This window comes from Gobio gobio (assembly GCF_949357685.1).
Source record: "Gobio gobio genome assembly, chromosome: 15".
NCBI lineage: Eukaryota > Metazoa > Chordata > Actinopteri > Cypriniformes > Gobionidae > Gobio > Gobio gobio.
In genome coordinates, this window is record NC_137108.1 from 33,676,908 (window position 1) to 33,700,932 (window position 24,025).

General features: G+C 38.5%; 1 protein-coding gene across 2 annotated transcripts in view; it reads right to left on the bottom strand.

The window, feature by feature from the left end:
* me1 (malic enzyme 1, NADP(+)-dependent, cytosolic) overlaps nucleotides 1–24,025 on the bottom strand; it is a 129,176-nt gene that overhangs the window by 4,408 nt on the left and 100,743 nt on the right. Inside the window, exons 7-14 of one of the 2 annotated variants that reach the window (XM_079837139.1) lie at nucleotides 10,864–10,973; nucleotides 9,960–10,057; nucleotides 9,521–9,634; nucleotides 8,264–8,369; nucleotides 7,996–8,138; nucleotides 7,738–7,911; nucleotides 2,320–2,418; nucleotides 1,912–2,226 (exon numbers count right to left, since the gene is read on the bottom strand). In XM_079837139.1, coding sequence (XP_079693265.1) covers nucleotides 2,059–2,226; nucleotides 2,320–2,418; nucleotides 7,738–7,911; nucleotides 7,996–8,138; nucleotides 8,264–8,369; nucleotides 9,521–9,634; nucleotides 9,960–10,057; nucleotides 10,864–10,973 — 1,012 coding nt within the window. In that variant the 3' untranslated portion in view covers nucleotides 1,912–2,058. Of the gene's footprint in view, nucleotides 1–1,911; nucleotides 2,227–2,319; nucleotides 2,419–7,737; nucleotides 7,912–7,995; nucleotides 8,139–8,263; nucleotides 8,370–9,520; nucleotides 9,635–9,959; nucleotides 10,058–10,863; nucleotides 10,974–24,025 lie in introns of those variants that run through there. The other variant, XR_013818048.1, reaches the window with a different exon arrangement.

Genomic DNA, 24,025 nt, shown 5'->3' on the forward strand with positions numbered 1-24,025 from the left:
AAACACATTCTTGTTGTTAATTTTTTTTTGTAGGATTATCGTACATTATCAGTGAATGACACATGGCTGTGGTGTGTGTAGTAATGTGTGTGTAATGCCTGCTAATAACGTTGTTTATTCCGATTACTTATATTGGGCACTTTTTGCACTTAAATTAGTTTATTCCTATTTTTGACATTTGAAAATGATGTGTTTTTCAATGGGTTAAAGTCATCGGTTAATTTCGTGATTTTGACAGTTTCCACTTGGACATTTTAGTCATGCATGACTGTATTTTAATGTATTTGCCCAGTTTTTATCAATTTTCCTGGGAAATGTATTTATTTTAACCTTGATTGACATGGCAATAAAATTATATCATTATTTTGGGAGTTCAAATTTTGGGCGTTTTTTTCTTGGATTGGGTGGTTTTTAGTGAGCTTTTGGGGAACACTGTTTGAAATTTAAGTGAGAGCGCTAAAAGAAAATTAAAAAGAGAAAAGGATTTGAAATTAGTCGACATTTTGAAACATATTCCAAAAATAGCCACAATTTCACATTGTAGCATTTTTAGAAATAATCTGTGTTTTTTTAAGTTCAGGCTTCCCTAGCTGTCTGCTTTATTTCACTGTTACAATCAAAAGATAATTGAATGGCTATATTGAAACATTTAATAATTACTATAGCCTCCAAGTTCTGTGAAAGATTCATTGTAAAAAGTTATGTTAAACATTTGTGCATCTCTTCTGTCTCTTGAATGCACTTTATCCTAAGGCTATTACATACATCTCCACTGAGCATTGCAGAAGCCTGATTTTTTAGTATAGAAGTATTAGGCTATATGCTCTTTGCGATTGTTGCTTTGGGGAAGGGGGGGGGGCCTTGAGTCTTGTTGCCCTGGGCACAGAAAATTGTTAATCCGGCCCTGAGTGTGCTGGAAGGGCTGTTGCTTTTGTATAATTCTTGCTGTTTCATTTGAAACTGGCAGCTCCAGTCATAATGAAAAGATGTATCTTGAACTCTGTCATGGGAACTAGTGTGTATAAACCTTAATCAATTAAAAAGGAATTTATACCAGTATGAAATTAAGCTGTACCCACATTGGACCAGTGGTTTGGAAAATGGATGGATGATTCACCTACAGGCACAAGCCTCACAGCGCATTATGGGTACTCTCTAGCTGTTGAGCATACATCAGTTGTACCCTCGTTATAGCGGTGCATTATGGGATTGAATGAGTGCACTCGATAATGTCCACTATGGTTTTGGACACCAATACAAATGGCTGTCCCCTCAAATAGTGCCCTATTTACAGATATGATGTGACACACACAGGCAAGTGGCGTGTATACACAATTTTCTGTGAAAACCATCCCACTATTTTATAGAATATAAATACTTATAATAGACTTACCATAGTGAATCAGGGCAAGATAAAAATGCTTTGTGGAAGTTACATAGTTTACCTTTAAATTCAGCCTCGTTTTCTATGGTTTTATCTAAATAGATAATTTTGCCTTCAGGTTTAAATGTAAACACTTACATCACCAGCATTAAAACATTCTAAGACAAATGACATAACAGATGCTTCTATAAAGCACTCCACTGGCAGCCATGACGGCTCATTAAAGGGTTAGTTCACTCAAAAATGAAAATTCTGTCAATAATTACTCACCCCCATGTTGTTCCAAACCGGTAAGATCTTCGATCATCAAATGAGTTGGAACACAAATGAAGATATTTTTGATGAAATCCCAGAGCTTTCTGACCCCCCCATAGACTGCAATGTTATTACCACTTTCAAGGCCAGAAAGGTAGTAAAAACATCGTTAAAATAGTCCAGGTGAATACAGTGGTTCAACCTTAATGTTATGAAGCGATGAGAATACTTATTTGAGCGCAAAGAATAAAGTCAATACAATGTCATAAATAACATACTCTCTCACAAAATCACAATAAATGACATTTTATTAAGGTGACTTTTGGTTTACAGTACTGTTTGCAAATAATCATGTCAAGAAATCACATTTAAAACAGAAATGTCGTATTATAAATCTTATTCTCATGTATTTTGGGTGGTCACAGTTTGCACGTTTGGACGTTCATGGTATTCTCAGGCCAGCTGTACGAGTCCACCGCAAACTTGTCGTAGTCGGTGCTGTAGATGAGCGAACGAACAAAAGCCTCTTTGTCGTGTGGCTCCGGGTGCAGTGTTGCCATTTTGTGTTTATAGGCGTACTCCACAATCTGTCAGGATGCACATTCAAATAATTAGAATCTGTAAATAGCGACATGCATGAATCACGGCTGTGGTTTGAGATGTTATTGAGTCGTGCCCACCTTAACAGCCAGCTTGATAGAAACATCCCGGATGCATTTGAGAGGAGGATACAGACGCCCCTCTGCAAGATCCTTTTCAGTTACCATTTCTGCTATAGTCTGTAAACACAGCACAAACTGATGCTTATTATGGACTTAACGTATGGACAATGTCTAATTACACCATTTGTGTACACCCACAAAGAGTATGAACCTAATTAATCTTCTGTTGTTTGTTTTTCTGATAGAACTGCATCAAATATTCATCCCAGTTTTCCCACTGCTTACATACACTATATTGCCAAAAGTTTTGGGACGCCTGCCTTTCCATGCACATGAACTTTAATGATATCCCATTCTTAATCCGTAGGGTTTAATATGGATTCGGCCCACCCTTTGTGGCTACAACAGCTTCAACTCTTCTGGGAAGGCTTTCCACAAGGTTTAGGAGTGTGTTTACGGGAATTTTTGACCATTCTTCTAGAAGAGCATTTGTGAGGTCAGGCACTGATGTTGGACAAGAAGACCTGGCTCGCAGTCTCTAGGTGTTCTATCGGGTTGAGGTCAGGATTTTGTGCGGGCCAGTCAAGGTCCTCCACACCAAACTCGCTCATCCATGTCTTTATGGACCTTGCATTGAGCACTGGTGCGCAGTTAAGTTGGAACAGGAAGGGGCCATCCCCAAACTGTTCCCACAAAGTTGGGAGAATGAAATTGTCCAAAATATCTTGGTATGCTGAAGCATTAAGAGTTCCTTTCACTGGAACTAAGGGGCCAAGCCCAACCCCTGTAAAACAACCCCGCACCATAATCCACCCTCCACCAAACTTTACACTTGGCACAATGCAGTCAGGCAAGTACCATTCTTCTGGCAACTGCCAAACCCAGACCCGTCCATTGGATTGCCAGACAGAGAAGTGTGAGTCATCACTCGAGAGAACACGTCTCCACTGCTCTAGAGTTAAGTGGTGGTGTGCTTTACACCACTGCATCCCACGCTTTGCATTGAACTTGATGTAAGGCTTGGATACAGCTGCTCGACCATGGAAACCCATTACATGAAGATCTCGACACACTGTTCTTGAGCTAATCTGAAGGCCAGAGTTGCTGTTGTTCCCAATTGCTTCCACTTTGTTATAATACCACTAACAGTTGACTGGGGAATATTTAGTAGTGAGGACATTTCACGAACGGACATATTGCACAGGTGGCAACTTATCATGGTACCGCGCTTGAATTCACTGAGCCCCTGAGAGCGACCCATTCTTTCACAAATGTTTGTAGAAGCAGACTGCATGCCTAGGTGCTTGATGGAAGGGATTGGAACACCTGAATTCAATGATTCAATTAATTAAATACTTTTGGCAATATATGTACATACAGTACGTGGATTGTTTAGGCAGTAATAAAAGTGTTTTTCTAGCCTGAGATAAGCCAGATCCACAACCAATTTTTTTCAAAAATGTTTACATGAATTTAAATAAAGGTGTTAAAGCTTAAGTTGAAGTGCTTAAAAGACTAAAACTAATACTGAAATCAAAATAAAGCTAAATAGAAACAAAAAAAATGACATAAGAAAAAGACTAAAACTTAAAAAAAAAATATATATATATATTAATAATATATATATATATATAAATATGAATAAATTACATAATAGTATGTAAATAATACTAAAACAACACAGAATGTGATACAGAATAACAAGCCTCTTGTAGAAATAACAGCCAGAAGTTCTTGCAGCTTTAATTAAGTTAAAACCAAAGCACAGACCTAATGCTTTGTTGTGCTGCCCTCAAGATCGTTTCTTTCTTTGTAAATACTTCTATAGCCAAAACGAACCTTTTGGCTCCATTAGAGTTGCAGCAACTTTTACCACCAATAACAACACAGAATAATTAATCACAATCAGCTTTGTAATTTTCCAATTTAGAACTAATCAAGAAAGAATAGAAAATTCTCCAGCTACCATCAGCTGCAGTCACTCATTGATCTGGCTTCTTGTTATATCTTAGTTGCTTTATTTACATCAATTTCCCGTCTCTCTCCCTCTATTGCTCTCAGTTGGTTTGTTTTGTTTACCACTTTGCCATTTCAGGTCACATTGGGTTGGTGCAGTAAGTGATTATAGACCTTCCGGAGACTCGATAGCACAGAACCATAACTTATTGAAATATACAAAGGCCTAGTATGACTAGCGGGGAAAGAGACATTAAGCATTCCCCCCTGCTGCCCAATGCTGTTTGAAGTTCAGACATCCACACTGCAGCTTCACTGGAGTTGTCAATGTCCACAGACTGCAGGAGAAGTGATCCTGCTCGTGCTCTGAGTACATCATTCCACTTTTAAGCTGCTTTTAAGAGATACATCTCCTTCATTGGCACATGCTGATATAACGTGTGGGCACATAAGGCCTTGGCTGACGTTTTTATGCTGCAATGGTCTGTGTCCAGCATAACAGGGCAGTGGTTCATTGACATTCATTAAACGCTCTCTTGTTTATGATGCAACCATTCACTAAAACACTGTCTGGCTGATATCAGATGAAGCACAGAGGACAGCTTGACAGATAAATTGAGCAAAATACAAGATGACATTGATTGCTTAAAGCAATACAATGGGAGATGTTCGCATATTGAAATGGGATTTTATGGTTTATTACGAGCATGGACCCCACCGGGGCCCATGGGCGCTGGCAGGCCTCAACGACAGCCTGTTATGTCTTCACTCTCCGCCCAGGAGAGAGGACTCTTCCAACAGAGTCAGACTGAAATTTCCTCATTACAACTCGGAAGGAAATTTGCAACTTTGCCGTCACTGCACTGAGAAACCATCAGCACTCTTCCTGCCTCTCCTGGTTGCTGTGCGTGTGTGGGACGGAAACCCGGTCTGACCACAAGGTTGAGACGCTGCGGACCAACACCTCAAGCCATGGCCAACTTTCTTGACCATGACAGAGTCGAAACTAACCGTGCAAGTTCATCATGTCTTAAGTAAGTCAATGCTCAAGAAATCAATTGCAACTTCAACACCATCGACTCACAGAACCATAAAATCAGGAACTTTACGAAACTTCAACTTGCTTCAACTGCAACGGCAGTTCAAGTGTCGCCTATTTTAACTAATCAGAGGGTTAGGATAAGCAGTAAGCTCCTGAGGAGGTGCTTTGAAAATAACAAGCTGATGGTTCTTTTCATGGTTAAAGACTCTTACCCATGTATGTGTGATTTCTGTTAGTTTAGTTGTGTTCGTGGTTTAGTTAAAGTGTAACTAAACCCTAAAACAACGTTTTTTAGTTAATGATCTGCAAGACTGGGGCTTTATTAGTGCTGTTCATTGATTCGAGTAAATGTTTTGACATTTGGGTATAAAGTGTTTTAATTCTACAATATATGGTGTAAAAACGTCTGAGTGCTGCCCTCTTAAGGTTGAACGGTAGTTACTGCAGTTGAATTTTCCTATTGGACGTCGTTTGCCATCGTGATGTACGTATGTTGGCTCTTCCAACGGGTCACTACCCACGCCCCTGGCATGAGCTCACCACGCCCTAATCAATCCGTCACTGCGGGTCTCAGGTGCACATTGATTGTAATGCTAATGTAGCTACATGTTAATCTCATAACTGATTCAAATATTCATAATTAATCATAATGAATAATCATAATGAGTTATGAATAATGATTAATATTTCCCCTTTGAGCTAACTCGCTACACAATGTACAGTTAGAGGTGTATTGTATAATTTTAAATAGTTTAGAGACTATAGTCAATCTGTATTGAATCGAATCAGGAACTGTTTATTAATACCCAGGCCTAAGAAAGAGAGAGTGAAAGATGGATACAACAGAATACAAATTAAAGGGGAAAAAAAGATTAGAGAAGAGGTTTCCAGCAACACAGGGCTGGACTGGCAATCTGGCATACCGGCATTTTCCCGGTGGGCCGACGCACTTTGGGGCCGATACAAGGTTATTTATTTAAATAAAATTGCCACTGACGCCCATTGGTTTGTCTTCTGAATTGACAGGCCAAAGCGAGAAAGACCTCCCCTCCTCCATATTCATAGACTGTGTCCATATTAGGCGCTGTTTTTTTTTTTGTTGAGCGCATGGGGAAGCTGCAAAAGGCGAATATCCGCACAGCGATGCCGCTGACGAACCTACGCTGCATTTCTGCTGCTCTATGAAGTGATGAACGGCACTTTGACTCCGGATTTTGTTTTATAGAATTGTGTGATATGGGAACATTACAGGTTCTGTGGTGAATCTACCTGAAAACATGTATGTTAACACATGACCAGGTCAATTGGAAAACGGCAATACACACAAATATAAACTTGTAAACTTAGCACAATCACAATTTACCTTGCAGCTACGAACAGTGAAGAAATATGGTGTTTTGGAAGAAATGTATTTATTAAAAATGTTGCTATTATTACTTACATTAAATATTGCGGAATATAAATCACTTTTATAGAGGCTGTTTTCGTATTTTCTACATGTGTTTACAATATTTTTTTTGTTACAAATTCAATAGTTTATTATTATTATTTATTTATTTTAGAAACCATACCCATGGTAATGAGGAGCATGGTTTTACCTGTGACTACCATGCTCTTACAGTTAAATGAAACTAGCCTACAGTTAAACTCAGTTAAAATGTCATTAGGGTAATTAAAGGATAATTCAACAATTAACAGCTTTAAAGCCTGGATCCCATAAATTAAGTACAAAGCTTTTTTCTCTTTAAATATTTTATGAACTTTTTAATAGATCTAATGAAATTTAACTAAATGTTATTTTAATGAGAGCCTCATGAAAGATAGATATCAGTGTCTTACATAAATTAGGTGTTAGTTCTTGAAAAATATTATTGTTTTTAAAGGGGTAGTTCAACCCAAAAATGTGAACGCTTACTCACCCTAATGTCATTCCGAACTTGAATGAATTTCGTTCTGTGTAACATAAAAGAAGCATAACCATTTGAGTGTTTTTTTGTCCATATAATATTCAATGGTAGCCTATCGTTTGGATGCCAACATTCTTCCAAATATCTTCTTTTGTGTTTCACGGAAGAGAGAAAGTCATACAGGTTTGGAATGACATGAGAGTGAGTAAACAAATTTAAAAGCAGTAAATTTACTATACTGCATCCTAGCTCAAAATCAGTTCTTTACTGTCAAGTGCATTTCTGTGTGACAAAAGTTTGTTATCTGCATTTGCAGTAAATTCGATAATATCCATCATTATTTGTCCCTGTCCTAGTTTTATTTATTTACTCCAATTTAAGGCCCTAACCCCAGCAAAAACATTCACGGGGGAACTCATAGGCCGGATGGGCTGTGTTTGTCAGGGCCGAAATTTAGCCCCAGTCCAGCCCTGCAGCAACATATATAGACAGATTTAGGTAGACAGAAAAAAGCAAGTGAGATTCGATCACCTCAGCTGTAACGAGGAAAATATCCTCAGAGATGTGTCTCATCGCACAAGCGGTGACGCCCAGCCCTACTCCAGGGAACACATAAGCGTTATTGCCCTGACCGGGGTAAAACTTCCGGCCATCAGGAAGGGTTACCGGATCAAAGGGACTCCCGCTTGCAAATATCCCCCTTCCCTGCAATATAAAACAAAAAGCAAATTAAACCAATAGTTTCACTCTCGCACATAAATGTACACCTGTGACTTCCTTCAAAAGCACCTCGGTGAGTGTGTAGCACTGCTCAGCAGTGCACTCCGCCTTGCTGGTGGGGTTACTTAGAGCGAAGATAATTGGTCTCTTATTGAAGGACGCCATAGCCTTGATTATCTCCTCGGTGAAAGCACCAGTGATAGCTGCCACCCCTGTGGAGATGATAAGAAGTATTTGAGTCCAATAGTCCTCGTGGGAACTGCTGGGACAACAGCAGTGTGTATAATATATATATATATATATATATATATATATATTTATACAGTACATGTATTACCAATTAAAGCAGTGGGTTTCAGCTCCTTCACAACATCCTCAAGCTTCTTCATTTGTACATGATCATGTGCAAAACTCTCTTTCTCGTGGGTGAGGTGATCCCTACCCTTAAAGAGGGACAGAGAGATGACAATTGACAGAGAAAAAGACAGAGAAAATTAAAGCGTTTCAGGAACAATAACACATCTCACCGCACACAGATTCTCTTCACAGAGAACAAAGAGTGCATAATCAGCCAGATGGGCAATAAAAACTCAGTGTCTAAAATATACACACTTGAAAATGTAATTAAGTAAGAAAGCCTAAGTAATAGTTAGTTAGCGTTTAAATGATGAGGCAATATATATATACTGTTTCTGGTAGTCAAATTTTAGTGGAACTACACCTTAGTGAGAGGAACTAACTTGGTCCAGCATCAAACGTTCTAGCATATGGTATTTGGTTTGATATATTATTATTTAATGGGATGAAATTCACGTTTTTAGGCGTGGCTTACGTGTCTGACACACTGGTGTTAATTTAAAGCAATAAAAAGAGAAGACACAAGTTCTTTGGATAAAAAACTATTATGTCAGATAAACAATAACCTAACATAAAATTAACTGCACAGCTAAACTTAACACGGTGTAACACGTCACCTGGTCAAGTATCATTATCACAACCTCCCTGACCTCTTTGTCTTTATTAATCTTACATGGCCAAATGATCTGTTAAGCTTAAAGGTGCAGTGTGTAAATTATAGCGGCATCTAGCTGTGAGGTTGTGAATTGCAATCACCCACTGCTCACCCCTCCCTTTTGAAGCACATAGAAAGGCTACGGGGGCCGACACAGGACAAAAATGTTGTCGTCGGAGAGAGCAGAGAGTGACTAGCGCTCTGTAGAGAAGTTTGTCCGTTTAGGGCTACTGTAGAAACATGGTGGCACAAAATGGTGATTTCACTGTATGGGGACCAGCGGTGTATGTAGATAGAAATGGCCCATTCTAAGGTAATACAAACATGTAAGGTCTTTATACACCACTGAAAACATAGTTATGTATATTATATTGCATTTCTGTCAATAGATCCTCATAAATACTACACACTGCACCTTTAAAATAACAAAATCACATTGAATTCTTACCATCTTTTCTGATGAAGACCAACAGTAATGTTCATGGACAATGATTGAATGGGAAGAGTGAAAATTCTGATACAAATCACATGGTGTGCTTAAATGTCAATGTAAATATAACTTGTCATTAATGATGACCTCACCTTAACGATAAGTCCTTTAGAGTCCACCATCCAGATTTTCTTTATACACTGCTCACGAGGAAGCCCCTCCTTCTCCATCGCCATAATGATAAGCTCAGCTATGCCCATTGCGGCCTGAAAACACAAACATGCTGTTAAATCAAGAGTTACATTTCACATACACCTCTAAAAAGACCAACTCTGTAAACTTCACAATAATCCAATAAAAATCTCACAGCTTGAATCCATAATGAATCGATTCCATACATCTCAAAACAAACATTTCATACATTTTTAAATAGTTTTACTAACAGACAAGATGAACCGTGGAATATTTATGCCCTTGCATCAGTGTTGTTAGTGCTGTTGTTAACTCAATATGGGTAAACCACCATCAAAATACAGGAACAATTGGCATTTAAAACAGTTATATGTGGATCTGTGCAGCCGACACACGCACCTCCCCTGCCCCCTGAAACACAATGGTATGGTTGCACATTTTGCTCTTGGTAATGCGAAGGGCAGCCAGCAGTCCCGCCACAGCCACAGAAGCAGTACCTATGGGACAGGAAACACAAATATATTTTACTGAGTTTCTAGACATTCTAGACAGGTGGAGTTTATATGGAGGTGAATTTCTGGAGGAATTGCAAAAGGGAGATAAGTAGCTGTTAAGAGATTCTCACCCTGTTGAAGAAGAAAATGCTATATTGGACAACCGAGGACCATCAATTAAAAAAGGCTGAGAATCACTGGCCTAGATACCTCGGAAATGTGCAATTTGTATTTGAAATATGAAACGAGCACTGACATCACAAGAAATTCCAATATCAACAGCTCCCATTTAGAATAAATTGAAAAAGGCAGATCAGCTTTGCCCGCTCGCTCCACTCCAGTGGATACATATGGTTAACTCTGTGAACGGTGACATTAAATGAACATGCACCATCCAAACGTTTGACTGAAACTCAATTTCAAACAATAAGAATGTGTTGAAGTTGCTGATTGGAATGTGTCTGCAATGATAATGTAAAAAAGGATAGAGTGAGAGAGGTGGATGGTAGAAAATAGACTCAAGATAAACAGTCTCGCTATCGAACCATAAATATAAGAAGAGTTTAAGCAGTAGGAAGAAAAATCAGAGTGAGAGATGTGGTCTGAATGAGTAACTTACAATCATTGATTTCAGCATTCGCTCAAATGGACTGCACTACAGACTAGGAATCAGCTTAAGAATAACATTATGACTCTTTTAATTGACCTAAATCATAACTTGTACTGTATGTATTGTCTGTGCTTTCATAATTTAGTGCAAGAGAGACTAAAAACAAGTGTGCGACTAAAATCTCTTTTAGTGCCCATACCTTGGATGTCGTCATTGAAAGTGAGGTATTTGTTGCGGTATTGACTCAATAGACGGAAGGCGTTGGTGTTGGCAAAATCCTCAAACTGGATAAGGCAGTTCATCCCATACCTGCATAACAGAAACATCTATACAGTATATTTCTTCAGAACTCAAGAAACTCAACAAATGAAAGATAATATCAAAGGAATTACAAAAATAAAAGATAAGTACAAAGAATCCTTACAAAATGGAAATTAAAATGGTCCAAATCTTCACAGAATAGGCCAAAATTTGAAATAGCCCTTTATCATTTCATAGTGGCTAGCTAATGCACTCCACTTCAGCCTGCAGAGGGGGCCATCCAACTGCTCCTCAAGCCCATCAAAGATGGGGTGGTTCAATCCTGAAGGGTTTTTTTCCTACTCAGTGTGGGCCTGAGACTGTTATTGTTTCTTCATAGTTGTTTCCACAGCCAAACACAACTCTCAATGGTCAGAAAAGAAAATAACAGCCCTTGTATGATCAGTTAGCTAATGATGTGGTTACGCCGTGGCCTCTAAATCTCCCAATTAAATACTAAGAAAAACGTGCTAACATGACTATTCAAAATCAATAGCCAATGAACTGCACGCCCACAATCGTGTTTCCCTTCAGAACAGTAACTTTGAGAATGGACTTCAGCGGTAATTCAGTGGTTTCTCATGTTATATATCCAGTCAGCAGAAAAATTGAAAGAATAGTATAGAGCAACCAACTGATTTCCCAATGGAAAATAGAGAGCAGAGATCCCCATCCGATTCTGATGCAATATTAGAGTTCACAGACAACCAATCATTGTAAACAGGATGGGTAAACACTGCAGTGTGGCAAGGTAGAGAGCCATTCTGCCACTCAACCCAATGTTAGAAGAACAGAGATCTGCATTGCTGCCTAGAGCTGCCATGTATATCATTCTTACACACACAGGGATTCGCTCACTGTACTTTGACCCAATCATGGTCCCCTCTTCATTATGAAATTAATTCGCACAGGCACACTCTTCAAAAACAGAAACTTTTATTCTCTTGACAAACTACAAGATGTAGAATTAAATGTGTGTATATATATATATATATATATATATATATATATATATATATATATATATATATATATATATATATATATATATATATATATATATATATATATATATATATATATATATATATATATATATATATATATATATATATATATATATATATATATGAAATTACAAATATAGATTGTACTGCATGTTAGCTTGCTAATTTTGCCCAAAAACATGATATATACAGGTCTACGTCATACTAAGTAGAAACTACGCTTCTAACCATGGGTCGAAAGCTGTAGGTCCAACCACACAACTTTCCAGGGCTGTTTGTGAATGTTCTTTGAAACTATGGTTTCGAAAAAAACAAATCATTAAATTATGTTGCAAACGACAGAACTTAGAAGATAGCTGGCTAACAATGCTTTTGGGAAATGTGTGGTTTTGTAAACTCGGTTTATTCACTGAAAGTATTTGACTCATAAGAATGATTTGTTCACAACTCGGCAATTACTACTTCTCTCAAAAATCCACAAAGGAGAGCTAGGGTGGATGTTAGGGCAGCGCCCAATATTCAAGTAATCATTAGTCGACTAGAAGAGGCAACAAAATTTTTAGTCACAGAAAAAAAAAAAACGTCCACAGCGAGTGGCGAAGTCACACAGTCTGTGAGGGACAAATCCTTATGGTAAATACAGTATGTCGGGCAGGAAATCCAAACATTTGCCTTTCATCCATCGACTTCAAATTGTGCTGGGTGTGGAAGGGCTTGGAATAAGCCATATATAACCTTTGTAAGATACTTAAATGGTGGTAATTTTGTCACTCAATTTCCTTATGTGGAGAAGAGTGTCCATGGTGTTCTTCAAAAATGTAATTGTAAGTCATACAGGTTTAGAAAAACATGAGGGTGAGTAAATGCAGCGAAATGTCATTATTTGTAAACTAATCCTTTATGTGATACAGAATGGTCAGTATTGTGTGGTCAGACATGCTGCGAAAACAGAAAAACACTATAAAGTTTTCATTGTCTCCAGAGACTTTCCAGCACCAAAGCACTCTAGGTAAACAAGGTTTAATGAGTTCAGAAACTTTTTTCCAGTTTTCAAGAAACCTCTGATCTGGGGACACGTCTCAGGACAGTCCTTTTAATCAAACTGCAGTCTAAACTCGTGCATATCTACAGGACGAGGCAGGAAAGCAGTCAAGAGAGACTGACAGAGTAATTGCTCATGGATTTGGAGAACTTTGGCAGATATAAATAGGACGTAGAGAAAGTGAGTCATAATCCTAACATGCACTCTGATCTGCTGTAGTGCATCATCTGAAGATAAAAAGTGACGTGACGTGTGGCCAAGTTTGGTGTCCCATTCTCAGAATTTGTGTTCCGCATCATACCCATCCAAGAGCACAGCAGAGTATTGAACACACACCCAAAGCAGTGGGCAGTCATTTTGCTGCGGCGCCTGCAAAACTATTTAATATTTGAGGCAATACAGAGTTAAGTATAGCTCTCACAGTTGTTTATTTTGTGTAAATGTGCATTAAAAAAGAGGCAGAAACAACTAGCCGAAAAAACAAAGCGCCCATTCGGTGCATTGTGCTCTCGTTCTCACTCGCTTGTTGTCCTTTTCTGGCGCCTCAATCAGATTCATAATGCACCTCTACGTCTGTTGTAAAACTCAAACAAAGAGCTGGCCGAGAATCAGCGCCCCTGGTCCTCTCAACCAAAAATCAGGCCAGACAATGACAGACACACCCAAGCATATTGAGAGCTACAGGATCTCTGTCTCTCCTCATCTGCCTTTACCTCCAGACAGGAGCAGAAAGCACTGGGGTGTTGAGGGGAGCCAATATTAAATCAACTCTGTGCTCTGGGAGAGCTGAAAAAAAAAATCACATTTTGCAAACAGTCTACTTGCCTTGGTTCTGTCCTAAAATGTATCTCAGTCAACAGATCAGCATCTGTGAATGAGAACTTTCTAGGCTGGAGTAACAACTTTTAGAAAGAACTTTCTCCATAAGCCTTCTGGTTACTGCACTTCCTTTGACCTTTTGGTGCTTTGTACTTTGGAAAATTGCATAAGCAAGTGGCAAACACATGCATGTGAGACTGTTGCAGGTAAAGTTAAGTAAGAACTGCAAAAATCAAAAGAAAATATGGCTATTTTTATGGATGTAACACGTATGTTGTGTTTTGTTGTTCCCTGTGATCTAGACCATGTCCACACTAATACGTTTTTGTTTGAAAACTTTTTATTTATTTTTCTCTCCGTTTTGGCCTTCCGTCCACACAGACGGCGTTTTAAGTCAACGAAAAATGTAGCTTTTTGAAAACCCTCTCCAAAGCGGATAAATTTGAAAACGCTGTCTTCACGTTGTAGTGTGGACTGTGAAAACGGAGGTATTTTAAAACAATGACGCTTGTTTAGTCATGTGACGCATATCGTACCAATAGGTATTCATGTTCATACCGCTATTGTACCTGTTATGTGCTATGTATAAAATGTGTTACTCTTCATATCACAGTCCTGCAAAGATGACACAAAATTTACTCGCAATTACTGTCCTGTGGCAAAACATGACTGCAGTTGCGTTTTGGACCAAACATATAATGGTGGGTGAGTGCGACCTGGATGCATCAGTGAAAGGTGAGATATGTTGCTTAATAAAATGATCCTGCCAGAAAAATTGTGTGATAGCTTGATAATGTCTTGTTCTGTCTGTCATCTCTGTGAGCTTTTATGAGGTTTAACGCATGCACAGTTAGGCTGTGTGTCCACCAAAGCGTTTTTATCCAGCTGAAAGCGCTAGGCGCTCTGCCGAAAACGCCTCGCTGTGGGCGCTTGAGAGCGTTTTGGCAGCGCAGCGTTTTTTCAATTGAGACTCTTTGCTTGTTATGGTATGGAATATCCGCGGAAGTGTTACTAGTATCTCATTTCACAGATAGTTTGTTTCTGTATTGATTCTATATAAAAATGCAGATACAATGTAAAGTATTTGCTCTGGTTCTTGTTTTAAAGTATTTTATTTTGTTATTATACTGCTTGTTGTCATCTGTTGACGTTGTACAGTACAAGCAGAATGTGGCGGTTGGTCGGTGTTGTATTTGTCCCGCCCCTCCACTGTGATTGGACGGCTGGGTGAAAAGTGACAGTGATGAGCGCTGCGCTTTACTCAAAGTTGAACATTCTTCAACTCTCGGCGACCAGTTAAAAACGCTGAACGCTCAGCGCTTGAGCGTGAAATACTCGCTCAGCGTCTCGTTATGGGGCTTTCACACAGGATGCGGAATGTGCTGCGCTGACCGCTGGGTTCAGCGTAGCCCTTCATATACAAAGCGATTTGCACTTCGCTGGCCATAACAAAGTGGGCGGACTTTTCAAAACTGTTCATCCATTGTGCTTTCCGTGCTTGTTTCGATGCACCATTTCTATTGGCCGCGCGGGTAATCGTCACAGAGAGCAGCGGCAAAAGTTGGAATATTTTTAACTTTGACCACGGCGTGTGCGCAAGCTCATCAATGGTGCGCTCCGCCGTGCGTGCGCTTTGGTCGACACAGCAACAAACCATTTCAAGCCATTTAAATGAATGGATTCCTTAGCGCAGTGGTGCCATTGCCGCATTCTGTGTGAAAGACACTTTACGCTCATGGTGTTCTAAAAACATGGCGCTCCCATTGAAAACAATTGAATATGCCAGCCACCTGCGTGAAAAAAACGCTTTGGTGGACACGTGGCCTTAGGCCCCGATCAGACAGAACGCGTTTTTTGCTATGCGCACTGCTTATGCTCCCCGGGCGCCTCGCGTTTTAACCGCCTGCTGAGCCTCACGTTTTTGAAGGAACGCTCTGAGCACATGAAGTTGAAAAAAAAAAATCAACTCTGAGCAGAAAAGCGCCTGACGTCATCAAATTTTCCCCCCATTATCCAATCAAATGAATGGAGAGGCGGGCCTTCCAATGTGGTGACGGTTACCTTGATTACTGACAGCACAGCTGATTCGGGGGTTGCCTAGAAACATATTAAAAACCCCGGTGCGCCTCGCGTTTTCAAACCTGAAAAATGCGTTCTGTCTGATTGGGGCCTAAGGTGAATTTAGCGTTTTCCAACGTTTCAGTGTGGACAAGAAACTTTTGGAAAACACTTGAGAACGCTAGTGTGGACGGAGAGCGTTTTAAAATGAAAACACTAATTTTCAATTAAAATGTTCAAATGTATCCGGATTAATGTAGACGTAGCCCTAGTTTCTCAGTTTGTTTGATTAGTCATTCTGTTCAGCTGTTGTCCCTTTGTCCATGCATTTCACAACTGAACACAACAGTACCATGACAATAGATTGTTTGTTAAAACAGACATTATTTTCATGACAATAAAGCACAACGTTACTCCTAAGTCATTACATACAATAATTTTCTATTACAATTAACTCTAATTACATATTATATATATATGTATCAAGGTAATTGTTGTAATTAATCTATAATTTTCCTTATAGGGGCCTTTCTTACACTGTATTCCTGATACCTGATTTCAGTTTTTACTGTTTTAAACAGGACATTTGGTCCCTACCATGCTGGCAAAAATTGACACTCCCACACAAACACATACACACTCACACATAAACCGTAACATTCAGAATGACCTCTCAAACAAACACAGCAGTCTCAGAGTAATTAATACACACGTGGCATGTGTAAACTTAAAGACATAGAAGGATGACTATATCCCCAGATCAACACCTGTACATTTAGAGAAATCATTTATTATCATCCCACAGAAACAGACTCAAAATTCTTCCATGCACCACGTCTCACAATTCTCACATCTATTTTTCAGGCATATGGAAGCCGGAGACTGCAGCCAGCAAATTCTATACAAACCATAATACACTTCAGTCTCAGTCTAAATGATCTTAGGACGGAATATGATCTCCATCACTCCTACAGTGGAATGCAGTAAATGAGCTCGGAGCCCATGAGAGACTGTTGAACCCATCTCCACACCATTACCCATCTCACTAACACATTACACCAAGCCCCTTTGTGTCTTCCTGTTTCATTCACTGTTGATTTATTACTTGTTTCTTTCTAAGGTAAATTATTTGCCCCAGACCAAAGTGTAGGAAAAAATGTTCTATTGATAAAGCACTGAGATTTGACTCAAACCATCCAAATCTCACTGCAGCACTTCAGGTTTCGTACACTAAAAGGAACACAACATGGCTGTTGGGAATTAAAGGGGTCATGAACTGGCTTTTACACTTTTACACTTTTATACTGTTGTCTGAGGTCAACTTATGACGTTTGCGTGGTTTTTACATTCAAAAACATCATAATGAAGAAGTAATAGGCTATTTTCTGCCCTGGTTTTGAGGCTCTCTCAAGAAACGCTCAGTTTTTATGGGCGTGCCGTACTGAAGACTTGGAAGTAAATGCCCACGGCTAGGATTGGATAAGATTTGCATATTTAATGAGCTTCAGCTCCCCTGTGGTCAGTACATGTGGGAATTGTTTTGAAAGCGTGTGGAAAAACGGCAACTGGAATGAATCGCCCACAGGGTTTGCAAAATGTCTTTATCAAACAAACACATTGATTCATCTCATCCACCCACGATTGATTGGAATGGTTTTTTTTTTTTTTACGTTACTTGGCCCGCCCGATCGGTGAATATAATCCCGAACCGTACACACACACACATGCACGCGCCCCTCAAATATCAAGTCTTGAGAGTGAACAACGCACATCAAGAAAGGAATGTTATTTCACTATTTAAGATATCGTTTTGGTAGCCCGTCTGAAAAACACATGGCCCTGGGACGTTGGACTTTGAGAGAGCACTGACCCATACATGTCCGAGTCTGATCCCGAATCGCAATGAACCAACAACACCACAAATAAAGGATTCTTCAGCCTTTGACAGCGTGCTAAGGTATGTTCAGTTAGACATGTACACAATCAATACGATCTGTAACAATGCAGTTCCTTCAGTTCCTTCTGATCTGTGATCAGTGATTTCTGATGTGTAGCTAATTATTCAAGTTCACACAGAACTGTATTATTCGTGCACACGCTGCGGCTTCTCTCTTTCCCGACACAGAACGGTGTTTTTGTGTTTTCTATCTTGTGAGTCAGTGTTTTTTGTACGTCCTCGTCGCGTCTATCTGTTCTAAAATGTGCATACAGTCGTGAGTTTCTGCTCAACATCGGCAAAGCCACATCTTTAGAGATAAACCTCGCGCACGCCGAAGCTCGGGCCGCACTGACCGGTCGGCGCGAGATTAAGCAGAAGGGGGGTGAGCGTGAGGGTATCTGGCTAGGCTAGCCAGCTATTCCCACAATAAAATGGATTACATTCGATTACTGCTGTTGTGTATTTGTTTGCGCTGTGTACTCAATGTGCGTCACTGACGCTTTTCATATGATAGGAAAATATCTAAAAAATAATGCTATAATCAACACTTACTCGTAACTCGTTCATCTCGACAGCTGTAATGGTACATTACATGTGTTACAAAGTTGGTAGAATAATGATGAAGACGGACTCGACATGACTGCATGACTGGATGTTTATTCAGAACTCTCAGATACAAAAAAAAATAAACTCGCGCTGACAGCGCTCTCATAACTCAGTAGTTACTATAAATAACTTTGTTAGCAATAGCTCCCTCTCTGGTCCATGATATCTGGTTCGCAAACAAATCTTTCTTTTGAACCGGTTCTTTTTAGTGAACCGGTCGAACCAGTTCACCAAATCGGACTGAATCGTTTTAAACGGTTCGCGTCTCGAGTCAGCACTGATCCATAATTTACTAAAGTTACTAACTTTCTGACATGAGTGACAGTCCCTCCGACTAGAAATAAATGAATAACCTGAAGTATATGCTAGTAACTACAACAGTTCACTGAACTGAGACGTGCTGAGAGAACTGGTGAGAAGTGAACTCAGGTCCATCCGTCTTTCAGTCTGGCAGCAGGCTCATGCCTGCTGGTAGACCTCGTTAAACCACGCCCCCTCCGCTACAAGATCTGGTACTCATTTCAAATGCAAAGATGTCAGCCAATCACAACAGTGGGCATTTTTACTGAAGTCTCGCAGCAGACACGCCCCTTGAAACAGGGCATTCAGCCACAGGGCAAACAGCAGTATAGAAAAAATGCCTTTTATTTCTAAATTATGACATTTTATGATGTAAAAATCATACTAACAATATAAGTACACCTCAGGAAACATTATAAAATAATAGAAAAATGCCATGCCATGGGACCTTTAAGCATTTCTCATAAAGTGGTTTGCTCGGACATAACAGAGTGGAGAAAAGAGAGATGAAAAACAAAGGTTTAGGTTTAGCGTAATCCTGCTGGGCCATTACTGACCACACACGCTCAGTACGTTTGCTGAGATTGGGTCTAAGGATTCTGGTGGAGCTGACACACTTTTAAAGATTATCTTTTCACCGTATGCCTACCGCGCAGCCCACAGGCCTCCATCGTAAAGGTCATGGTAAGAATCTCGTCCAAACACAGCTGTTCAACCAAAGATTTAAATCCGTGCACACACGCAGTACCAACACATTTTCAGCAGTAGCATTCCAGAGAGGTTTGCCCACATTATCAGGTTTAAAGTGGAACTGATAAACTCTATCCACATTTATAGACTATTTTTCATCATATGCCCGGGGGGGGGGGGGGGGTCTCAAACTAACACCCAGGACCTCATTCATAAAATTTCATCATAAAAGTATGTGTATGTTGACTGGGTAAGCCCTGCCTGATCTGCTGGCGATTTTATTTCGCCCTGCAATTTAGTCTGGAAACCTGTACATTCATTTCTACTGCTTCTGTTACACTTTTGCGGGAACCAATCACAGACTGGCTTATCCACCTGGCGCGCTATTGGTGGGTTTAACACGATGACGGATAGAGAAGCGATGGGTCGTGCCCGTTGATCACGCCTCTTGTGGTCTGATTGGTTGAAGGACTATCCAATTGCATACGGAGTCATTTAATTTATGCTTGTTTATCACGCCTCTTGTGCAGTAGAAAATACATAGCAGACTCCCCAGACCAATGTTCAATCTTAAATTGAGCTTGGTCTGGTGATAGCCAGACAAACGTGTATGTTCAAATGGCACAAAGTTTACTTTACAAAAATCTATAAATCCCAGTTTGTGAAAGTACGGAAGCCCTGAACCGCAAAGTAAAAAAAAAAAAAAAAAATCTGTAAAAAAAAAAAAAAAAAAAAATCCAGAATATCGAGATTAAAGTCGAAATATTTTGAGATTAAAATCGAAATATTTCGCGATTAAAGTCAAAATTATAAACGCAGCCTCATTGACGTAACACACACACTACAGCGCTGCAACCGCTAGTGTATTTGAACTTTCATCATCCATCAGGTAGCCTAGCCTAAATATCACTAAACAAGAGATAAAATCGAAATATAAAATGTAGTGTTCAGGTTATCTTAACGTTCATGAAACAGAGTTTTCAAACTGCGAGCGCCTGCTCAAGAAGAATGATTGGTTTAGGCCAAAACTGCTTTGATTGTGAATATAATTATAAACCCTTTTATTACTATTATCTTATACATTAATATCTGCTTTAATGATTATGAATATGATTTATGACGTTCCAGTAAATTGAAAAAATCATCCAGCTAAATTCAATAAAAAGCAGTACAAATTATATTATTAATTATAATAAATTAAGACATTCAGATTTCATCATGGATTTTATTCAATTAAAACAATTATCACAGAATAATGGTTTCTATACTGTAATAAAGGATATGGCAATTAACATTGCATTATTCATATAAATATGGAAATACCCCAAGATGGCTTGAAAAACACACATATGATCACATCATGTGTTAATTGTCCTAATGTTTCATTAGTTAAAAGGTTTGTGCTTTTTATTGAATTTAGCTGGAAGATTTTTTCCATTTTGCCTACTGGAACGTCATAAATCATTACTTCAACAAGTTCTTGGCGTTCTGTGTGAGAGCGCCCTACGGCTTCAACCCTCGAAGTTACACTATAGCCTAAGGCTCACATGATCATCTCATTTTGGATAGGAATAATCCAAATCCGTCAGGTCACGCGCTGGTCTCTCTGAATTTAAATCTAGATTTATTCACATTAACCCATAGAAATCTTTACGTGAACACAATCCGAAAAAAGTGTGGGGATTTTTCATTTGATTTTGCTCTCAGAGCAGATATTAATGTATAAGATAATAGTGATAAAAGGGTTTATTTAATTATATTCACAATCACAGCAGTTTTGGCCTAAACCAATCATTCTTCTTGAGCAGGCACTCAAAGTTTGAAAACACCCGTACAACATAAAAACATTAAACATCTGTTTCATGAACGTTAAAATAACCTGAACACTACGTTTTATATTTCAATTTGATCTCTTGTTTAGTGATATTTTGGCTTCCTGAAGGATGATGAAAGTTTTCGGCCCCCTGTTCAAATACACTGGCGGCTGGCTGCAGCGCTGTAGAGTGTGTGTTACGTCATTGAGGCTGCGTTTGTAATTTTGACTTTAATCTCGAAATATTTTGCCTTTAATCTCGAAATATTTCGACTTTAATCTCGAAATTCTAGAATTTTTTTTTTTTACTTTGCGGTTCAGGGCTTCCGTAGTACGGGTGTTTATTCAACAAAATAAACATATATGGAGCTAATAATGTGTCTTTTAAATGTGCATTACCTCATTTGCATTTATTTTCATATACATTTTGTTATGTTTTTGAAAGAAGTCTCTTTGCTCGCTAATTACACTTACTTGATCAAAAACAGTAGTATTAATTTATTTGTATTACATTTTATTATAACATAAAATAAAAATATCTTTAGAAAAAATCTTAATATATTTTAAAATGTAATTAATTCCTGAATTTTCAGCAGCCATTACTCCAGTCTAAAATGCTCATTTGGTGCTCATAAAACATTTCTGATTATCAATGTTGAAAACATCTTAATATTTTTGCGTAAACCATAATAATCTTTTTTTAGGACTTTTTTGATGAAAATAAAGTTCAAAAGAACAGCATTTTTACTTCATACTGTCACTTTTAATTAATACATATTTTAATAAATAAATTAATAAATAAAATATAAAACTAAATAAAACAATTTCTTTAAAAAAGTTGTTCTGAACACAAACTTTTGAACGGTAATGATTCGATAGTAACAATTTTTAGATTTGTTTCAAGCATACAGTAAACTAACCAAACTTATGTAAATAATATACACTTTATAAATGTATCACTTCAACAATATTTTGATATTGTTTACTGGAAACCAAACAGATATTAAGAAATTGTTTCGCAACTTTTAAAAAACATTGTTTGACATCAGAATATAACTGAAATAACATTTTTTAAAACAAAAGCTTAGCATTTAATTTACACATTACACCTAAGCACTTCTGAAGCAATGCGTTAGGAAGGCTTAATATGGGGTTATCATTATCAGGTCAGGGTTAAGTGGGACAGGCAGGGAATTCACTCATGGTGAGTATGCAGCTCTGAATTTCGGTGCTCCTCTCCAGCACACACCGGCTCCCACGGCGCCCATGGGGCTTCATAGGCTGCTCTTTCTATTAAAACACTCCTTAAATTCCCATTCCTCAATTCCCATCTGCAGAGAAAACTCAAGCAACATTCCCATCCATCTCTTTTCCTAACATGGCTTCGTAACATTGCCCTAAGATGGCCCGTGTTACCATAGCGATAGCTGGAACACCCTCACCATTACAGCTCTGTGAAAAGCAACAAGCTTTAATTAAATAATTTGACATGGGAATTGTGCCGGTGCACACAGAGGGGCTAAAGAATAGTTTTCAGTCTGTTCTGGGAGCGGGTAGAAAACAAAGTCAACCCCCACAAACTACTTCAGCACCACAACACAAAGCCTTAGAAGCAAAAAAAAAAAAAATCTATTTTTGAATAAACTACATCATAAAAGAAGCATAACCACCCCCCCCCCCCCCCCCTGCAAAAAATACTCTCAGCATTTACTGCCTAAAATGCAGCTTTTTTCTGGGTGTGTTTATTTATGGTGTTGTACACTCTTTAAACAAAATAAAGAACTCAAAGATATCTGTGCCCACTATCTGCTCTATAGTCCTCTTGTTAAAGCCATTGTGGCACAGAACGGGGATTGGTGACGGGATTGGTGTCATTATTCTTCATCACTTACACAAAAAGGCTTGATGGGGAAACAGAGCACTTGTAGGCTGTTAAACTTATGGTCTGAAAGAAAATACAATGCATTTAATGATTTTCCTTTGTCTTATTTATACATTTGATTTCAAACCAACTGCCATAGTTATTTTGCACAAATGCTATTTATCTCTATTTTTAATATGTATTGAAATAAAGCCAGACTTTTGCATTTCACTGACTCTCCCCAAAAAATACAACTGGACTGCATTCCACCAATAAATGGCTGTGTGAAGTTTCTTCTAAAAAAAATTAAAAGTTTAGAACAGGGAGAAGTTTAGAACTGTTCATGTCACTCAAAGAGGAGAAAATGATGCAAGCAATGGCAAGCCCTTTTATTTTATTTAAAATACATATTTTTAAATAAAGCCTACCAGTACCACTCAAATTAGAACAGATTATTACAAGCTTACTTGTAAATCTGGCTAAGGTAAGGAGATCGGTTTGAACACTGGCTGGTTATGTACTTTCTCAAAAATGGATTTTGGATCATTTTTAACCCAAAAAAGTTACGGACTGCAGCTTTAAGTATACTACTATGTTCCTATTTAGGTATACATTTTTATAATTGAAATATACCTTTATAACCATTTAAAAAATATTTTACCATTACCATTTCAAAAATGTTTTATTCTAGCTTTTTTTTTTAATCAACACTAAAATGTGTGCAAGTTTTAATAATTCCCCTTGAATCAAACTATATTCCCAAATTATTTTGTACATTTAATAAAATTAATGATATCTGCAAATACATTATGTTGGTTCTGTTCTGTTTACCCTTAGGGTTATTGCTGCTCTCCCTGCTCTTATCCATGCAAGGCTGCAGGGATGCGCCGGGAGTTCTTGCCCAGAACAGAACCGTACCGCCAATC